Source organism: Vigna angularis, chromosome 3, assembly GCF_016808095.1.
Source record: "Vigna angularis cultivar LongXiaoDou No.4 chromosome 3, ASM1680809v1, whole genome shotgun sequence".
NCBI classification, from domain to species: domain Eukaryota; kingdom Viridiplantae; phylum Streptophyta; class Magnoliopsida; order Fabales; family Fabaceae; genus Vigna; species Vigna angularis.
The window spans coordinates 6380001-6393613 of NC_068972.1; the positions used below are offsets into that span (position 1 = coordinate 6380001).

Below are 13613 nucleotides of genomic sequence, written 5' to 3' on the forward strand. Positions count from 1 at the left end.
TTAAAATAACATAAAAATAATAACTTATAAAATATAACCTATTATAAATAGTTTGTAAGTTATTTAATTTATTATTATTATTATTATTATTATTTTATACCTATTATTTTTATAGTTACTTTAAAAATATAATTAAAAATATTAAATATTTATTTTAATTGTTACATTATTTATAACATTTATTCGTTTACTTTTGAAATAGTTATATGGTTTAAATTAAAAAAGGTAAGTAACTAATATTTTATTAGCTGGAAAAAATATATAATAAAAATTACAATACAAACTTAATGTAATATTAACTTAAAATAAAAATTGGATTTAATTTATAATTAGTAGTTCAAATAATTTAAATAAAATTACTTGTCACGAAATAAAATATATAAAAACAAAAATCTTTAAAAAGAAATAGAAACACTAAACTTTTTAATAATAAGTAAATTAATATTTAAAATATCTAAAATTACAATTATACAATGATATAATTTTATTTTAAGAAAGTACTATTTTACTTATACAATAAAAATTATATACTTATATCATTTTTCGTTTATGATCTAGTTTGTAAATTAAATTTATCAAAAACTTTTAATTTAACAAATTAATTTATTGGTTCAAAACTTACAATTTAAAAGTTGTTAGATATTAATTAGTTTATCAACTACATAAATATTACTAGCTACCAAATAACTTTTAAGCTATCTTATATCAAACATTTGTTTTTATATTTATTTGATTTCAACTATGTTTTTATGTAGTATAACAAATATTCTTGAAGTTAATTGATATTAAATTAAAATTTGTAAAAAGTAAATTTATATTTTGGTTGGATAAATAATATAAAGAATATATTTTTTAAAAAAGGATTTGAAATATTTTTATTACCAAATATTGGTTGAATAATAAATTGAGTTTTTAAAAATTTATTAAAATAATTCTAATGATTAAAGTTAGATAATTTTAAAATTTATTTAAAAAACAAGAAGTTCACTTTGATTAAAAACCGGTATATTAGTCAAATTTAATATAGAATTTACCTAATTTTCGTTAACTAATTTTTAACTGCAATTTTATTCCGTAAACACAGTATTTTGTCCATGGCTTAATACCTGATTTAGTCGCTTGTACATACAAACTTTGGCAGAGAGAAAAAAAGTAAATAAATTTAATTTGTAAAAAAGCTCTGTGTAATTTTTCTAATTTTTTTTATTTTAATTCGTTTACTCTTTTATTTTTTTCTTCATAAAAGATTCTATAAAAAAGGTTTATAAATAATAATATTAAAAAAATAATAATGACAAATCACCTTTTTTATCTTGACTTATATATATATATATATATTTAAATTGTTTAGGTTTATCTCTTACAATAATTTTTACCCTCCTAATTAAAATTTAATTAATTTATTAACCATTAAAGGAATTTAGTATCAAAATATAAATCTTTATTCATAAACCTAAAATATATTTTACATGTAATAGATATTTTTATAGAATTTAATTATAATAAAATGTATATGAGAAACATTTATTTATAATTATAATTATATTATATTTGTATATTTCTTATATTTATTCGTTAAACCCTAACTCTTGAGATTGTGTGCGCGCATTGTTGCTTTGTTCCGTCAGCTCCTCCAACACAACCGCAGCAGCTGCAACAATGGTGAAGCACTACAGACCCCCGGTGAGTAGTGCTTGGCGGTTTTCGCCTTCTCTCTTTGTTTGCACCTTCATCAAATGCGTTCTTTTCCCTTTTATGTAAATCTTTTCTAGTTTGTTTCCGGTTTAGTAATTTGATTCATGACTTGTTTTTGTCTTCTTTTTCGGTGTCTCGACGTAGTGATTGTTGGTTTTGGTAATTTGATTCATGGCTTGTGTTTTTGTCTTCTTTTTCGGTGGTCTCGATGTAGTGATTGTTGATTGGGTGTGAGTGATTTGTGTAACAAAATAAATTTTTTCTGGTTAAGAGGAACCTTTGTTTCATGGTGTAATATGAGGAATTGTATTTCTAGGTAATATAAAGTTTCTGTACAGAATAACTTTCATTCCCTGAAAAATATAATATATATATATATATATATATATATATATATATATATATATATATATATATATATATATATACACACACCATTTTTCCATAAGAATAAGAAGGGAAGCATGAACATTTGATATTTTCAGTAGTCAACAATTCATGAAAATGTTATTCAAAACCTAACTCAAGGATGTGATATTCCCAAGTTTTCTTCCCCGCGAATCCTTTCAGATACCTTGAAATTAACATCCTTGTTATTATTTTAAGAGCTTATTGCTGTTGTTTTGTTGCAGGGGAAGAAAAAGGAAGGAAATGCTGCTAAGTTTGTCATTAGGTCACAGGCACTCAAGCAGCTTCAAATCAGTCTACCCCTTTTCAGGTACTATACAGAAAGGAAAACACGCTCATGTCTATATTAGTTTAAGGTGCTCTTGTTTGATCAACTTTATCCTTTAATGGTTTAGAGGAGAAGGAGGGTGCCTTTGGGATGAAAATTACACGGCTGAATGATTTATATCTTCTATCGTTACTGATCTGATATCATTGGAATTTGCATCTTTAGGGACTGAAACATTTTGCAAAAGAAGATTTGATTAAGACTTTGTTTCTAATACTGGCTTTTTGTGAATTTTAGGAAACTATGTATTTTGAAAGGTGTAACTCCCCGCGAACCTAAGAAAAAGTTCAAGGGAACTCATCAGACTTATTACCATGTGAAGGATATTTCCTTCCTCCATCACGAGCCTTTGGTTGAAATACATAGAGCTATAAGAGTGCATGAGAGAAAAATAAAGAAAGCGGAGGCAAAGAAAAACCATGAACGTGCAAACAGGCTTCGGGAGAAAACACCCAAACCCAAGATAGATAGGATTATACGACAGAGGTTTGTTTGATTTTGTTAATTTCAATTTGTGTATTGTAACTGGTGATGAATGTCCTACTTAATTAATTTTTGTTTGAATTTTAGGTACCCGAGGTTTGTGGATGCACTTGGAGAATTGGATGACTGCCTTACAATGGTGCACCTTTTTGCAGCATTACCTGCGACTGAGAGTAAAAAAATAGAAGTGGAGTGTGTCCATAAATGTCGAAGGTACATACCTGGAATATTGAAAGCATGGGATTAATACGTAATGAGGAAATCAACCTGTGGATTTATTTTTCCTTTGAAAATAGGCAGTTAAGATACGAGGAGTAGTATTCACTAAAGGCCATTGGTGTTTTCTTGCATTTGATGCTTATAATGTGATGTTTATCTTTTGTGTTTATTCTCATTGCTTACTGTTTTTACAGATTGGCACATGAATGGCAAGCATTCATATCTCGGACTCATAAGTTAAGAAAGACATTTGTATCTGTGAAAGGCATATACTACCAGGTACCGATTTTGGCATTTATTAATGTTCAGTAATCTTAATTGTATGTTATGGATTAATTTTGTTGTTTGTGCAGGCTGAGGTCGAGGGTCAGATGATAACATGGTTAACTCCTCATTCACTACAACAGGTTGTATCTGATGATGTTGACATCGTTACCATGCTAAACTTTCTGCAATTATACGAGGTTGGTTATATATTCTTGTTTACTTATTTCTTTTTTCTTCCAAGTTGTCGGCCTTAGTCATCCTGATTAACAGGATTAAAGGTCTGTAGATGTATATTTAATCATATAATGTTTAATTTAGATAAGTTCTGGTGTTGTGCCAGTCAGGATCATGCCCTAACCAAAATTTAATTTAGCTATCTGGACATGCTTCTAATCCTTTATATTTATCCTTATATTTGGTATACTGGCTTTGATTAATTTCTTAATCTTATATATTGATGCAGCCTCTTCTTAGTTTTGTCAATTTTCGCCTCTATCATTCCATAAATTTGAAGTATCCGCCAATACTTGATCCTCGGCTGGAAGCTCTGGCTGCAGGTACCATTTTTCTCAACTTAAATGGAATTATGGAAATTACTTGTATCTGGTAATTACATTTCTCTTCAAATCATGCAGATCTATATGCTCTGTCAAGGTATGTCAGTTCCAATACTGGACTTTCTGTAGTGAATTCTGAAGCTTCTCAAGTTGAATCAGAGCATTTGGAGACCAAGCAAAGAGAGGCAGAGTCTGGAAATGAAACATCTGAACTAAGACTTGCACAACTTCAGCATCAACTTCCTTCTAATGAACCTGGTGCACTAATGCACCTTGTTGAGGAAACTGGTGAAGATGACGATGATCTAGATACAAAAGAATGTAAAAATCTCTTTAAAAATGTGAAATTCTTCCTAAGCAGGGAGGTAAGATCTTTTGATGGTTTTTGCACCACTATTTAAATGTACATTCGGTCAATAGCTGGGAATTTGTGCTCATAGTACTACTGAATCACATTTAATTTTTTCCCCATAAAAGAAATAGTCCCAAAGAGATAGAAATTAGTGATGGTAATAATTGGGAGCATGTCTTGAGGAGTTAAATTAAGCTAATAACACATACATATATATATATACATACATACACACACACACACACATATATATATATATATATATATATATATATATATATATATATATGTGTGTGTGTGTGTGTATGTATGTATGTGTGTATGTCTATAACAGATAATCCATTCTCATTTTAAGAACGTAAGAACTATTGATGTGTTTTTGTCTAGAGTTAGGAATCCATATGATAAAATCATATTGAAGGTTTGTAATAACATGATCATTTAAAAAAGTCTATGCCATTTATTTACCTTTTAATATTTGGTAATCATAAAAAATCCTATGGTATATATCCATTATTCTCTTTTCTTGCGAAAACCAAGTTTCTCCCTTAAGTAATCCTACACGAACACAAACGCATGCATATATTCACTTTTGAGTAAAACAGTTGGGGAATAATATTGCCTGATTATGTAGAAGTTTGTCATAAAATGGATATTTTTTTTGTTAGATGCTAGTGATGATGATGGGTAAATATCCTATTTAATAGGATAGTAAGGTTGTTGGCTCAAACTGCCTCAATCCTTAAGATTGAAATATTGTTCTCAAGGTCTTTGGTTTGGTTCTTACTGGTGGACTTCCGGTGGTGGAAAGTTTTATGTTGGTACCCATTGTAAACCCTTGTTAAAGCGTTTCCTGTCTCCTAAACTTACCAAAGGAAAAGTTCTCTTAAATTAATGGCTTTACTTTCGCAGGAAACAAAGGAGCTATTTCTCAAATACTTCGGCATATGTTATGATTTAAATTGTGAATTTGTGTGCTGTGTTGCTTCTTGGACAATTTATATAATATTTCTGCTTATTGTGATATTGTTTAGATTGATCTCATGATCCGTGTATATGCATATAGCACAATACATCTTATTCAACTTTGGTTCGAGATGGCTTGTTTTTTAACTTTTGGTTTGAGTTTTTGGAAGTTTCCTTGTGGTTGTTTAGTTTTGACGTTGCGTGCATTTTTTTGGTCTAATTATTCAGGTACCAAGGGAATCATTGCTTTTTGTTATTCCTGCTTTTGGGGGCATAGTTTCTTGGGAGGGAGAAGGGGCACCCTTTGGGGAATCCGATCAGAGTATCACTCATCAGGTTTGGGATTAAGCATGATATCTTTAGGTGTCCGTTTATTTTATATTTCTTGCCTTCCTCTTTTTAGGTTTGCTAAGCTACTACTTTCATATGTTTAGATTGTTGACAGGGAAGCACAAGGACATAGGTTCCTCTCAAGAGATTACGTTCAACCACAGTGGGTATTTGACTGTGTGAATGCACGGATGATTTTGCCAACTGATAATTATTTGGTGGGAAGGTAATTTCTTCTAATCCATATTTGTTTCTTATAAAACTATTATTACCCATCAGAAAACTAGTTTATGTGTCTTTATGCTTCAGTAATAGAAGTTGCATAATCTATGCATCGTATTGTTTTTGGGTCCATTGTAGAACCCTTATTGGTTTGTAGTAGTGGTCTTGGTAGAAATGTGCTATTTTATCAGTTTCCGTAAATTAAGTTTGTCTGCAAGGGCTCATGATATCTTTCTGCGGAATGTCTATCTATAAGGCATTCATTTATTAATTTTGTCTGATGAATTTGATACTAATTAAAATGTTTATTATCTAAATTTGAAAAAGATAGAAACCACATAGGCATCTTTCTAATGTGCAGGCACACTCCCTATGTTCTGCCATAAACCTCGTGCTTCATGCAAATTTTAGTGTTTTACCCTTTAGATAGATGAGTCCCAACATAATTAGGATTGAATAGTTACATTGAAGTTTCAAAATTACTCTTCTGCTAGAAGAAATTATGGGTAGGATTGCAATTTAGCCTTTATTTATTAGGAATATAATGAAAAATGAATTTACTAGCTTGTTGGAGTGTCTATCTGCTAGTATTATGTTTATTATTTGACTTATATTTTGCTAAAGTAGAAAATTATACTGTCGAAGATCTCATGTTTAGAGACCAGAGTTGTCCTTTGATGCATATTTCTCAGGATGATAACTCTCTGACTGATGTTCTTCCTGGGTGGGTGTCTACAAATCAGATATGGGATCATTTTAGCCAGAATTGTCCGATCAAGCTTTGATCTATCATGTTAATTCTTATTTGATGTGATGTCGGAACTTGGATAAATAATTTATTGTATTCAATGAAAGAGTGAGTTGTATTAAAACGGTAGGGCTGTTTTTTGTAGTTTTGTAAAACTAATTTTCATTTGATATATGAGCCCAAATTAATTAGTAATGAAGCCGCAAGACCATATCTGCTGGGTTTATGCAAAATATAAAATTAGTTCCACACATTAACCAAACGGAACAGTTTAGAAAATTTCACACACTTCTACAAACGTGTGTTAAATTTAAAGAAAACTATATGTATGCTAAAGAAAGCCTATTTTGTTTTTTTAACATTCATGGCTAATCTGTTTCTTTTGTTTAACAGGATTCCTCCACCACACTTGTCACCTTTTATTAATTATGATGAAGAAGGAGCATACATTCCAGATTATGCAAAAACCATTAAAAACTTGCAAGCTGCTGCCAGAAAGGAAGTCCTTCCACTTCCGGGTGTTGGGAATGAAGATCTGGAAGATCCTCAAAATCTTCTTGTTGAAGGTATTATTGGCCGAGCGGAGGCCAACGAAGCAGCTCAAAGAAAGCAAAAGGTATGCATGTTCTGCGAAAAAAAAAGGTTGCATGGTATCATAACAATGGCATGAGTGGAGGTGGTCCTTTTTAGTTTACTGACACTGAAGTATTTCAAATTTGAATGAATGCAATGCAGATGATGATTCTGGAGCAGCAATACCACGATGATTTGAAAAAAGAACTTAAAGGTGTTACATACACTTCAGCAGGTTCTAAAGAAACTTCTGGAGCGGTGCAGACTGGAGAATCAGCTACCAATGTTGAAGAAAATCCTGGTGATGACATGGGTAAAATTATGATGTCCCGTAAAAAGAGGAAGCTCTTGGAAGCCATGCAGGTGATTTTCTTTTTCCCTCATACATGTGAAATTTATTTTTGTTCTTATTTGCAACTATAATAATATTACTGTCTTATGTAACGTCCTGATTGCAAAGTGACATACATATTGTGTTTAAAAACTTAATCTGTAAACTTGGAAGGTCTGTCTTTTCAGTTATGTTTTCTCACCCTTTTTTTTTATGAAAAATGTCATTCAGATATCTAATAAACGCAAGCAAGCTCAGATCGATCTCATTAAACACCGGAAAAAGAAAATAGATGAAGCTCAGAGTTAAAGGGGTTGAAGAGATGCTACATTCTCTTCATTATGTGTTATAGCTTCCGCTGGTTTACAAGGGTAGCTCATTTTTGTTTGCAGTATATGTAGTTGAATTCATTCTAGTCTCGTATGTTTTTGTAACTGATATCTCGGTTTTTGTAACTTAGATTATTAACAAGGTTAAGTCACCGGGACTATTTATAAAGTCTTTTAAATTGTCAAAAAGTCTTTTAACTTGAACATCAATCAAGATGTTAATTAAAAGATTTAAAATTTACATTTCTTAAATAAAGTTTGCTTTGGATTATGGCTATTGTGCGTGGTTCCAAGTGTTGGGGCAATAAAAGAGGTTTCAAATGTTAGAATTAATATAATAGATTGAAAAACCTCTTTTAAAATGTGAAGATGATATAGACAATAAAACGTAGAAGTTAGATGCAGATAGGAATAAAACAATGAAAAATGTCGCAAATTTTTCGTTCGAAGAACCTGAAAGTCACCCCAACAACAGTAAACTAAAAACCAAATGGAGAACATTTTTGTGAATTATGCTGGTAGTCTACACACTTTTGTCTAAATAGCTATTTAATATCAACTGTCTTGGTGAAAAATATTATTTTTTAATATTATTTATGAAGATCCATACCAACTTTAAGAAAACATAGGAGAAGTGAATTTCTACTTCTACATCAAAATTGGTTTCCAATCCAAACTCTACTCGTTTTTTAGTGTCTCATCATTTCCCAAAAACATTTTGATACATGAAATGTCCAAACCAAACATCATTTCTCCACACATACTGTAGCATCCATTTCAAGTGAGAGGACTTAGTTTCCACGGTTGAGTTGAAACTGCCCAAAATATGAGTTAATTGGTTATAACACTTAAAATGAGAGTGGCTTTTCATTTTGTGCCACATGAACATAAATCCTAAATTTAAAATATTTTAAATTCTAATAAATAATATAAAACTCTTAAGTGAAATTAAGTTCTACGCGTAATGTTTGTCCTCGATTAGGTTTTGTTATATAAATGTGGACAAATGATTTCATGTACCAACAATTTTTATTCGGGGGCTGAGACAAAATGTTGGCACATATTCTCGTAGTCACCTAAACAGCTAGTTATCACGGGTATATATACTGTTTACTACTATGTTAATATTCTATTATTGACTATAATTGATGTAACATAGCCACATGTTTAGTTTAGTATTTGAAGTTTCAATGCTTATTTCAGATGTAAATACATAAAAATAACTTAACTTGGAAATAGATTAACTATATTTAACTTAATTTGACGAGAATTCATGCATATTAACTTTTCTTATTAAAATAGCTAGAACATTACATTTTCTTCTATGGAGTTATTTTCTTGATGAATTTAAGAATGGAGTTTTTAGTGCCTATGGTCCTAAAGATTATAACTTTTGTGTGGATAAATTTAACCACAGTTCAGACTTGCATTTTAGGTTGTTGTTTGTTTGTAATATGTATATATATATATATATATATATATATATATATATATATATATATTAAATGAGAGAGAGAGAAGACGAAATTTTTCAATCCCTTTTAACAATAATCTAATGCGTGTCAAACATTTTAACAATAGTTTCTATAATGTAAGCAATCAAATAATTAACTGCAAATTCATCTATTGCATTGTTTTTTAGCCTATTTTTATGTAACTTTTATTTTCTTTTACAAATAATTAATTAATATTGAAATATTAAAAAAATAAGTATAAACATGAGTACAATATATCCGTTACTCAATATAGATGAAAATAAATAAATAAAATTATACCCATTAAATATAAAGATATGAATGATTTTTACTATTCATGTATAGGAATAGGTCAATACTAAAATGAATTAAATAAAGGTTGAAAAGATAAATAAAATTCTTTACTTTTTCATTAATCCTTAATAGCTCAGAATTTATTGACATATTTCTTAATTAAAAAAAAACTACAGTAAGACATCTCATATCATAAAAGAAGTCATAAGATTCATAAGAGCTTTGTGAACAAAGAATGTACAATGAATTATAGTGTGAACAAATAGTATTTTGACAACCCTACAAAATTTATCAGTTCAATAAAATTTATATATTTTGTGAAAACTTTCATGATTAACTTTAAACAATGAATGCTTGAAATGTGATTGCGTCTTAATTTGTATAAACCAGTTTACTTAAAATATAATCAATACTTTAATATATAATTTATTTTTAAAACATAAAAAGAAATTGTAAAAGAAAACACGATAAGTTTAAGTTTTCGTTGTTTTTTCTTTCAAACTTAGTAAAATTTGGCAGAAAGAAAATTAGGTTCAAAATATATAAATCCATTTCCTTTAAATTCTGGTTTACTTTGTCGTTTATGAAGAGATAGTTAGAGACGTAACGATTATTCCGATTATACTATTGTAGTTTAAATGAACAAATCGCTTAAATATATGAATTTAAAGTTTTTAATAAAAAATTGTCTACTTATATGAGTGACCCATAAATATTTTCTGAGTGCTGGTGTGGTTTAGGGGAAATGCTGAACACATGGTTCAGTAATTGGATTTGTATACATGCTTTACTTAAAAGAAAGTAGATTTTAAAAATGTTATAGTTTGTTTAATTGATTATTTTTTCAGTGAATGTGACAGTTTGCGATTAAGAGCATTTAGCAAATAACCCATCGAATCAATCCATCACCCTATTAAGAGAAAGGCCAAACGAAACAGAAGAAATATGAAAGCAAATTTGGAAGGAAGGTGGAAGTTGGCCATAAGCTAATACAATGAAAAGTTTATTGGGAAAGTTGGTGTTTGGGCTCCACAGCTCAAGTTTGAGAAATGAAGTGTTGTGCTACAAGACGTCTCAGAATCTTGCCAGTGGCGGTCTTGGGTAAAGAATCAGTGATGAATACCTTTTTAGGGACTTTGAAGCTTGCAAGATTCTTCTTGCTAAATCTCTGCACCTCTGCCTCATCTATCTTTGATCCTTCTTTTCGGATTATCGCACACTTTATCTGTTCAAATGTTACATCCACTATATATATAAGTCTTCCACTTAGCTTTCAGACAGCAGTTACGCTAATGCTACTGCATCATGTCCCTTATCTTCTATCAACTTAGTTTTGAGTGACACCAGAAGAAAATAAAAATGAATACAAGTTCTATAAATTCAAATTAACCAAGGAGCTTAATGTTGATAAGAAAAATTGGATTCTGTTTTTTTTTCTTGTCTCTTATAAATATTTATTTAAATCCATCTTTAATACGAATGCTCATCACTTTGTGACTCTTTGTTCGTAAGGTGTATTTTGTGAATGAAGTGCCAGCTTTTTTCGGTAGATCCAGCTGGATTTATGCTTATTAATACCAATCTTTGATTAAAAAAAAAGAGAGGGAGAAACAAGAAAAACTGAAAGGGATAAAGGGAACAAAAAAATAAACAGTTTAGGTATATCAACTTTGGTTTAGTTTAAAATATATCATAACCTCATTAAAACAAAAATACTCTTTTTATAAAAGTTTTTTCTTTCTATCTTTCTAAAAACACATACCTCTTCGCCATATTTATCATCTGGAACTCCGAATGCAACTGCTTGGGCGATTTCTGGATGAGATAGAAGGACAGCATCCACCTCTATTGGTGATATTTTCTCCCCTTCAAAACAAATCATTTCCATGTAAAAAATGCATAAAACTCTAATATTACTCATACATTTCCATATTCATTTGTTGTATTTAACTTATGCTCCAATTTTATTTATTACCTGACAAATTACACTTAAATACGAAACCCACGGAGTAATGCCACGAGGAAATATTCCACGGCCACTCCGAAAGTTGTTGCCTTATGACTCATAAACATTAATTTGCAACCCTTTTACGTTCCAATACAAATTAAACACCACAAATGTATTCTTTCTTTTTCAAAAAAACATCAAATATCATATCGATCTTTCTTATGACCATGTAACTTTTTTAATCTCACCATCATCATATAAACTTGTAATTTTTGGGTTAAAATTTCAAACCCTCATTGCAAGTATGTAATGCTGTTTAAGATGCATAAATGTGTGGGTGGCTTGATAAGTGAGCAGTTGATAAAAGTATAAATATATACCTCCACGGTTAATAAGCTCCTTGATCCGACCCACCAGATGCAAATACCCATCCGAATCAAAAAACCCGATATCACCAGTGTGGAACCACCCGTATTCAAAGGCAGAAATATTCGCATCAGGGTTATTTTTATACCCTTTGGTAACATTGGGTCCCCTAATACAAACCTCACCGTTCACATCATTCTTTAGAATCTCACCCTTCTCGCCTAATATTGCCATTTCCTGGCCCACGGGCTTTCCAACGGACCCGGCCCGATGAGGCCCATCTTCGGGTAATGGATTCGTCGACATTAAATGCGACGCTTCCGTCATAGCATAAGCCTCCAAAACCGGTGCCTCAAACGCCTCCTCCAACCGCTCCAATATAACCGGTGCAAGCGAGGCACTACAGCTCCGAATAAACCGGAGCTTCGGGTAAACCGGTTCCGGGGTTTTCAAATGACGCTCCAACAATATTTGGTGTACCGTAGGAACCGCGGTGTACCACGTGGCGTTGTACGTCAACATGTCGCTCCAAAACGAGGAGGCGGAGAACCTCCCCGCCGCCGGGAGCGTCACGGAGGCTCCGGCGGCTAGTGAACTCAGCAACGCGGCGATTAACCCGTGGACGTGGAACAATGGGAGAACGATGACGGTCGAGTCAGACTCAGTGAGTTTGTACACGGACTTGATGTTCTCCACCGACGAGGCCAAGTTGTTCTGCGTCAACGGCACGCCCTTGGGGCGGCTCGTGGTGCCGGAAGTGTGGAGGAACAATGCCACGTCGGCCTCGTCGTTAACGAGTTCGGAAATCGAGGCGGTCGATGACTCGGTGTAACTCAGAGAGAGACTGAGCTCTTCGGCTTCTGCTTCGTCGAGTGAGGCTGTTGATACCGGAATGCTAAGCTTGGAAGCCGCGGCTTGAGCCGGCTCGTTCCCTTCTTTTGATGTTATTAACAGCTTTGACTCCGAGTCGGATAAATAAAACTCGAACTCTTCCGCCGTGTAAGCCGCGTTCAACGGCGCCGCCGTGGCTCGCGCTCGAATAACGGCCAGAAACGTTATAATGAACTGAAAATATTAAAAAAGGATATCGAAATAATAATAGTAAATAAATGAAAGATCAAATAGTTGTTGTTTTCTTTGTGTTCGCAATGAAACAGTGAGGGAGGAGAGGACCTCGACGGTGTTGGGGAAGGTGAGTGCGATGACATCGCCGGGTTTGATGCCGGCGGAGAGGAGGCGTACGGCAGCGCGTTCGACAAGGTGGTGGAGGCGGGAGTGTGTGAGTTGGAATTTGCCTGAGACAGAGACGGCATGGTGGGAAGGGAATATTCCGGCGACGCGGTGGAGCAATCCCGTGAGTGTTGTTGGAGCCTGCATTGTGGTGTGGTTATGATAGGACAGATAAGCATTGGAAATGTGAGAGTGTGATACGTGTGTATATAACTGATGGTGCCATGTGGTGGGAAGAGGTTACTGTTTCGTAAACATGAAGTGTTCTTATTCCATACTTAGTTTATTATAGGACAAATATTCTATTCTAGAAAATAACTCTTTTATTCTGTTACACAAAAAAAGTAATTTTTACATAATGCTCTTTTATTGCTCATTATCTTCGTAAATTGATATTATTGTATTATTATAAAATAATATATTATTATATATTTTAATTATGTTTATTGTAATTATTATATGATACTATGCATGCATAGTATTAATGATACA

The 13613-nt window shown here is 32.1% G+C and overlaps 2 protein-coding genes across 2 annotated transcripts; one reads left to right on the forward strand and one right to left on the reverse strand.

Annotated features, from left to right (window-relative positions):
• Positions 1-1581: 1581 nt before the first annotated feature.
• LOC108324859 (pescadillo homolog) lies at positions 1582-8079 on the forward strand. The gene is made up of 13 exons (XM_017557789.2): positions 1582-1683; positions 2328-2413; positions 2669-2917; positions 3002-3127; positions 3328-3412; positions 3487-3597; positions 3864-3957; positions 4036-4322; positions 5504-5611; positions 5710-5831; positions 6969-7191; positions 7311-7511; positions 7711-8079. The coding sequence occupies exons 1-13, from the start codon at positions 1660-1662 to the stop codon at positions 7786-7788; spliced, it is 1794 nt and encodes a 597-aa protein (XP_017413278.1). The 5' UTR covers positions 1582-1659; the 3' UTR covers positions 7789-8079.
• Positions 8080-10453: 2374 nt separating this feature from the next.
• On the reverse strand, positions 10454-13359 carry LOC108324220 (oxalate--CoA ligase). Its single transcript, XM_017557089.2, has 4 exons — positions 13065-13359; positions 11906-12956; positions 11340-11443; positions 10454-10802 (listed from the first exon to the last, which is right to left on the reverse strand). Exons 1-4 carry the CDS (start codon positions 13266-13268, stop codon positions 10614-10616), a joined length of 1548 nt encoding a protein of 515 aa, XP_017412578.1. The 5' UTR covers positions 13269-13359; the 3' UTR covers positions 10454-10613.
• Between the last annotated feature and the right edge of the window lie 254 nt (positions 13360-13613).

Coding starts and splice junctions, on each gene's coding strand:
- LOC108324859 (XM_017557789.2), top strand. CDS start 1,660: ATGGTGAAGCACTACAGACCCCCG. Junction 3,128..3,327: donor TGTGTCCATAAATGTCGAAG/GTACATACCTGG, acceptor CTGTTTTTACAG/ATTGGCACATGAATGGCAAG. Junction 3,958..4,035: donor GCTGGAAGCTCTGGCTGCAG/GTACCATTTTTC, acceptor CAAATCATGCAG/ATCTATATGCTCTGTCAAGG.
- LOC108324220 (XM_017557089.2), bottom strand. CDS start 13,268: ATGCAGGCTCCAACAACACTCACGGGATTGCTCCACCGCGTCGCCGGA. Junction 12,957..13,064: donor CCTTCCCCAACACCGTCGAG/GTCCTCTCCTCC, acceptor TAATATTTTCAG/TTCATTATAACGTTTCTGGC. Junction 10,803..11,339: donor ATGATAAATATGGCGAAGAG/GTATGTGTTTTT, acceptor ACATTTGAACAG/ATAAAGTGTGCGATAATCCG.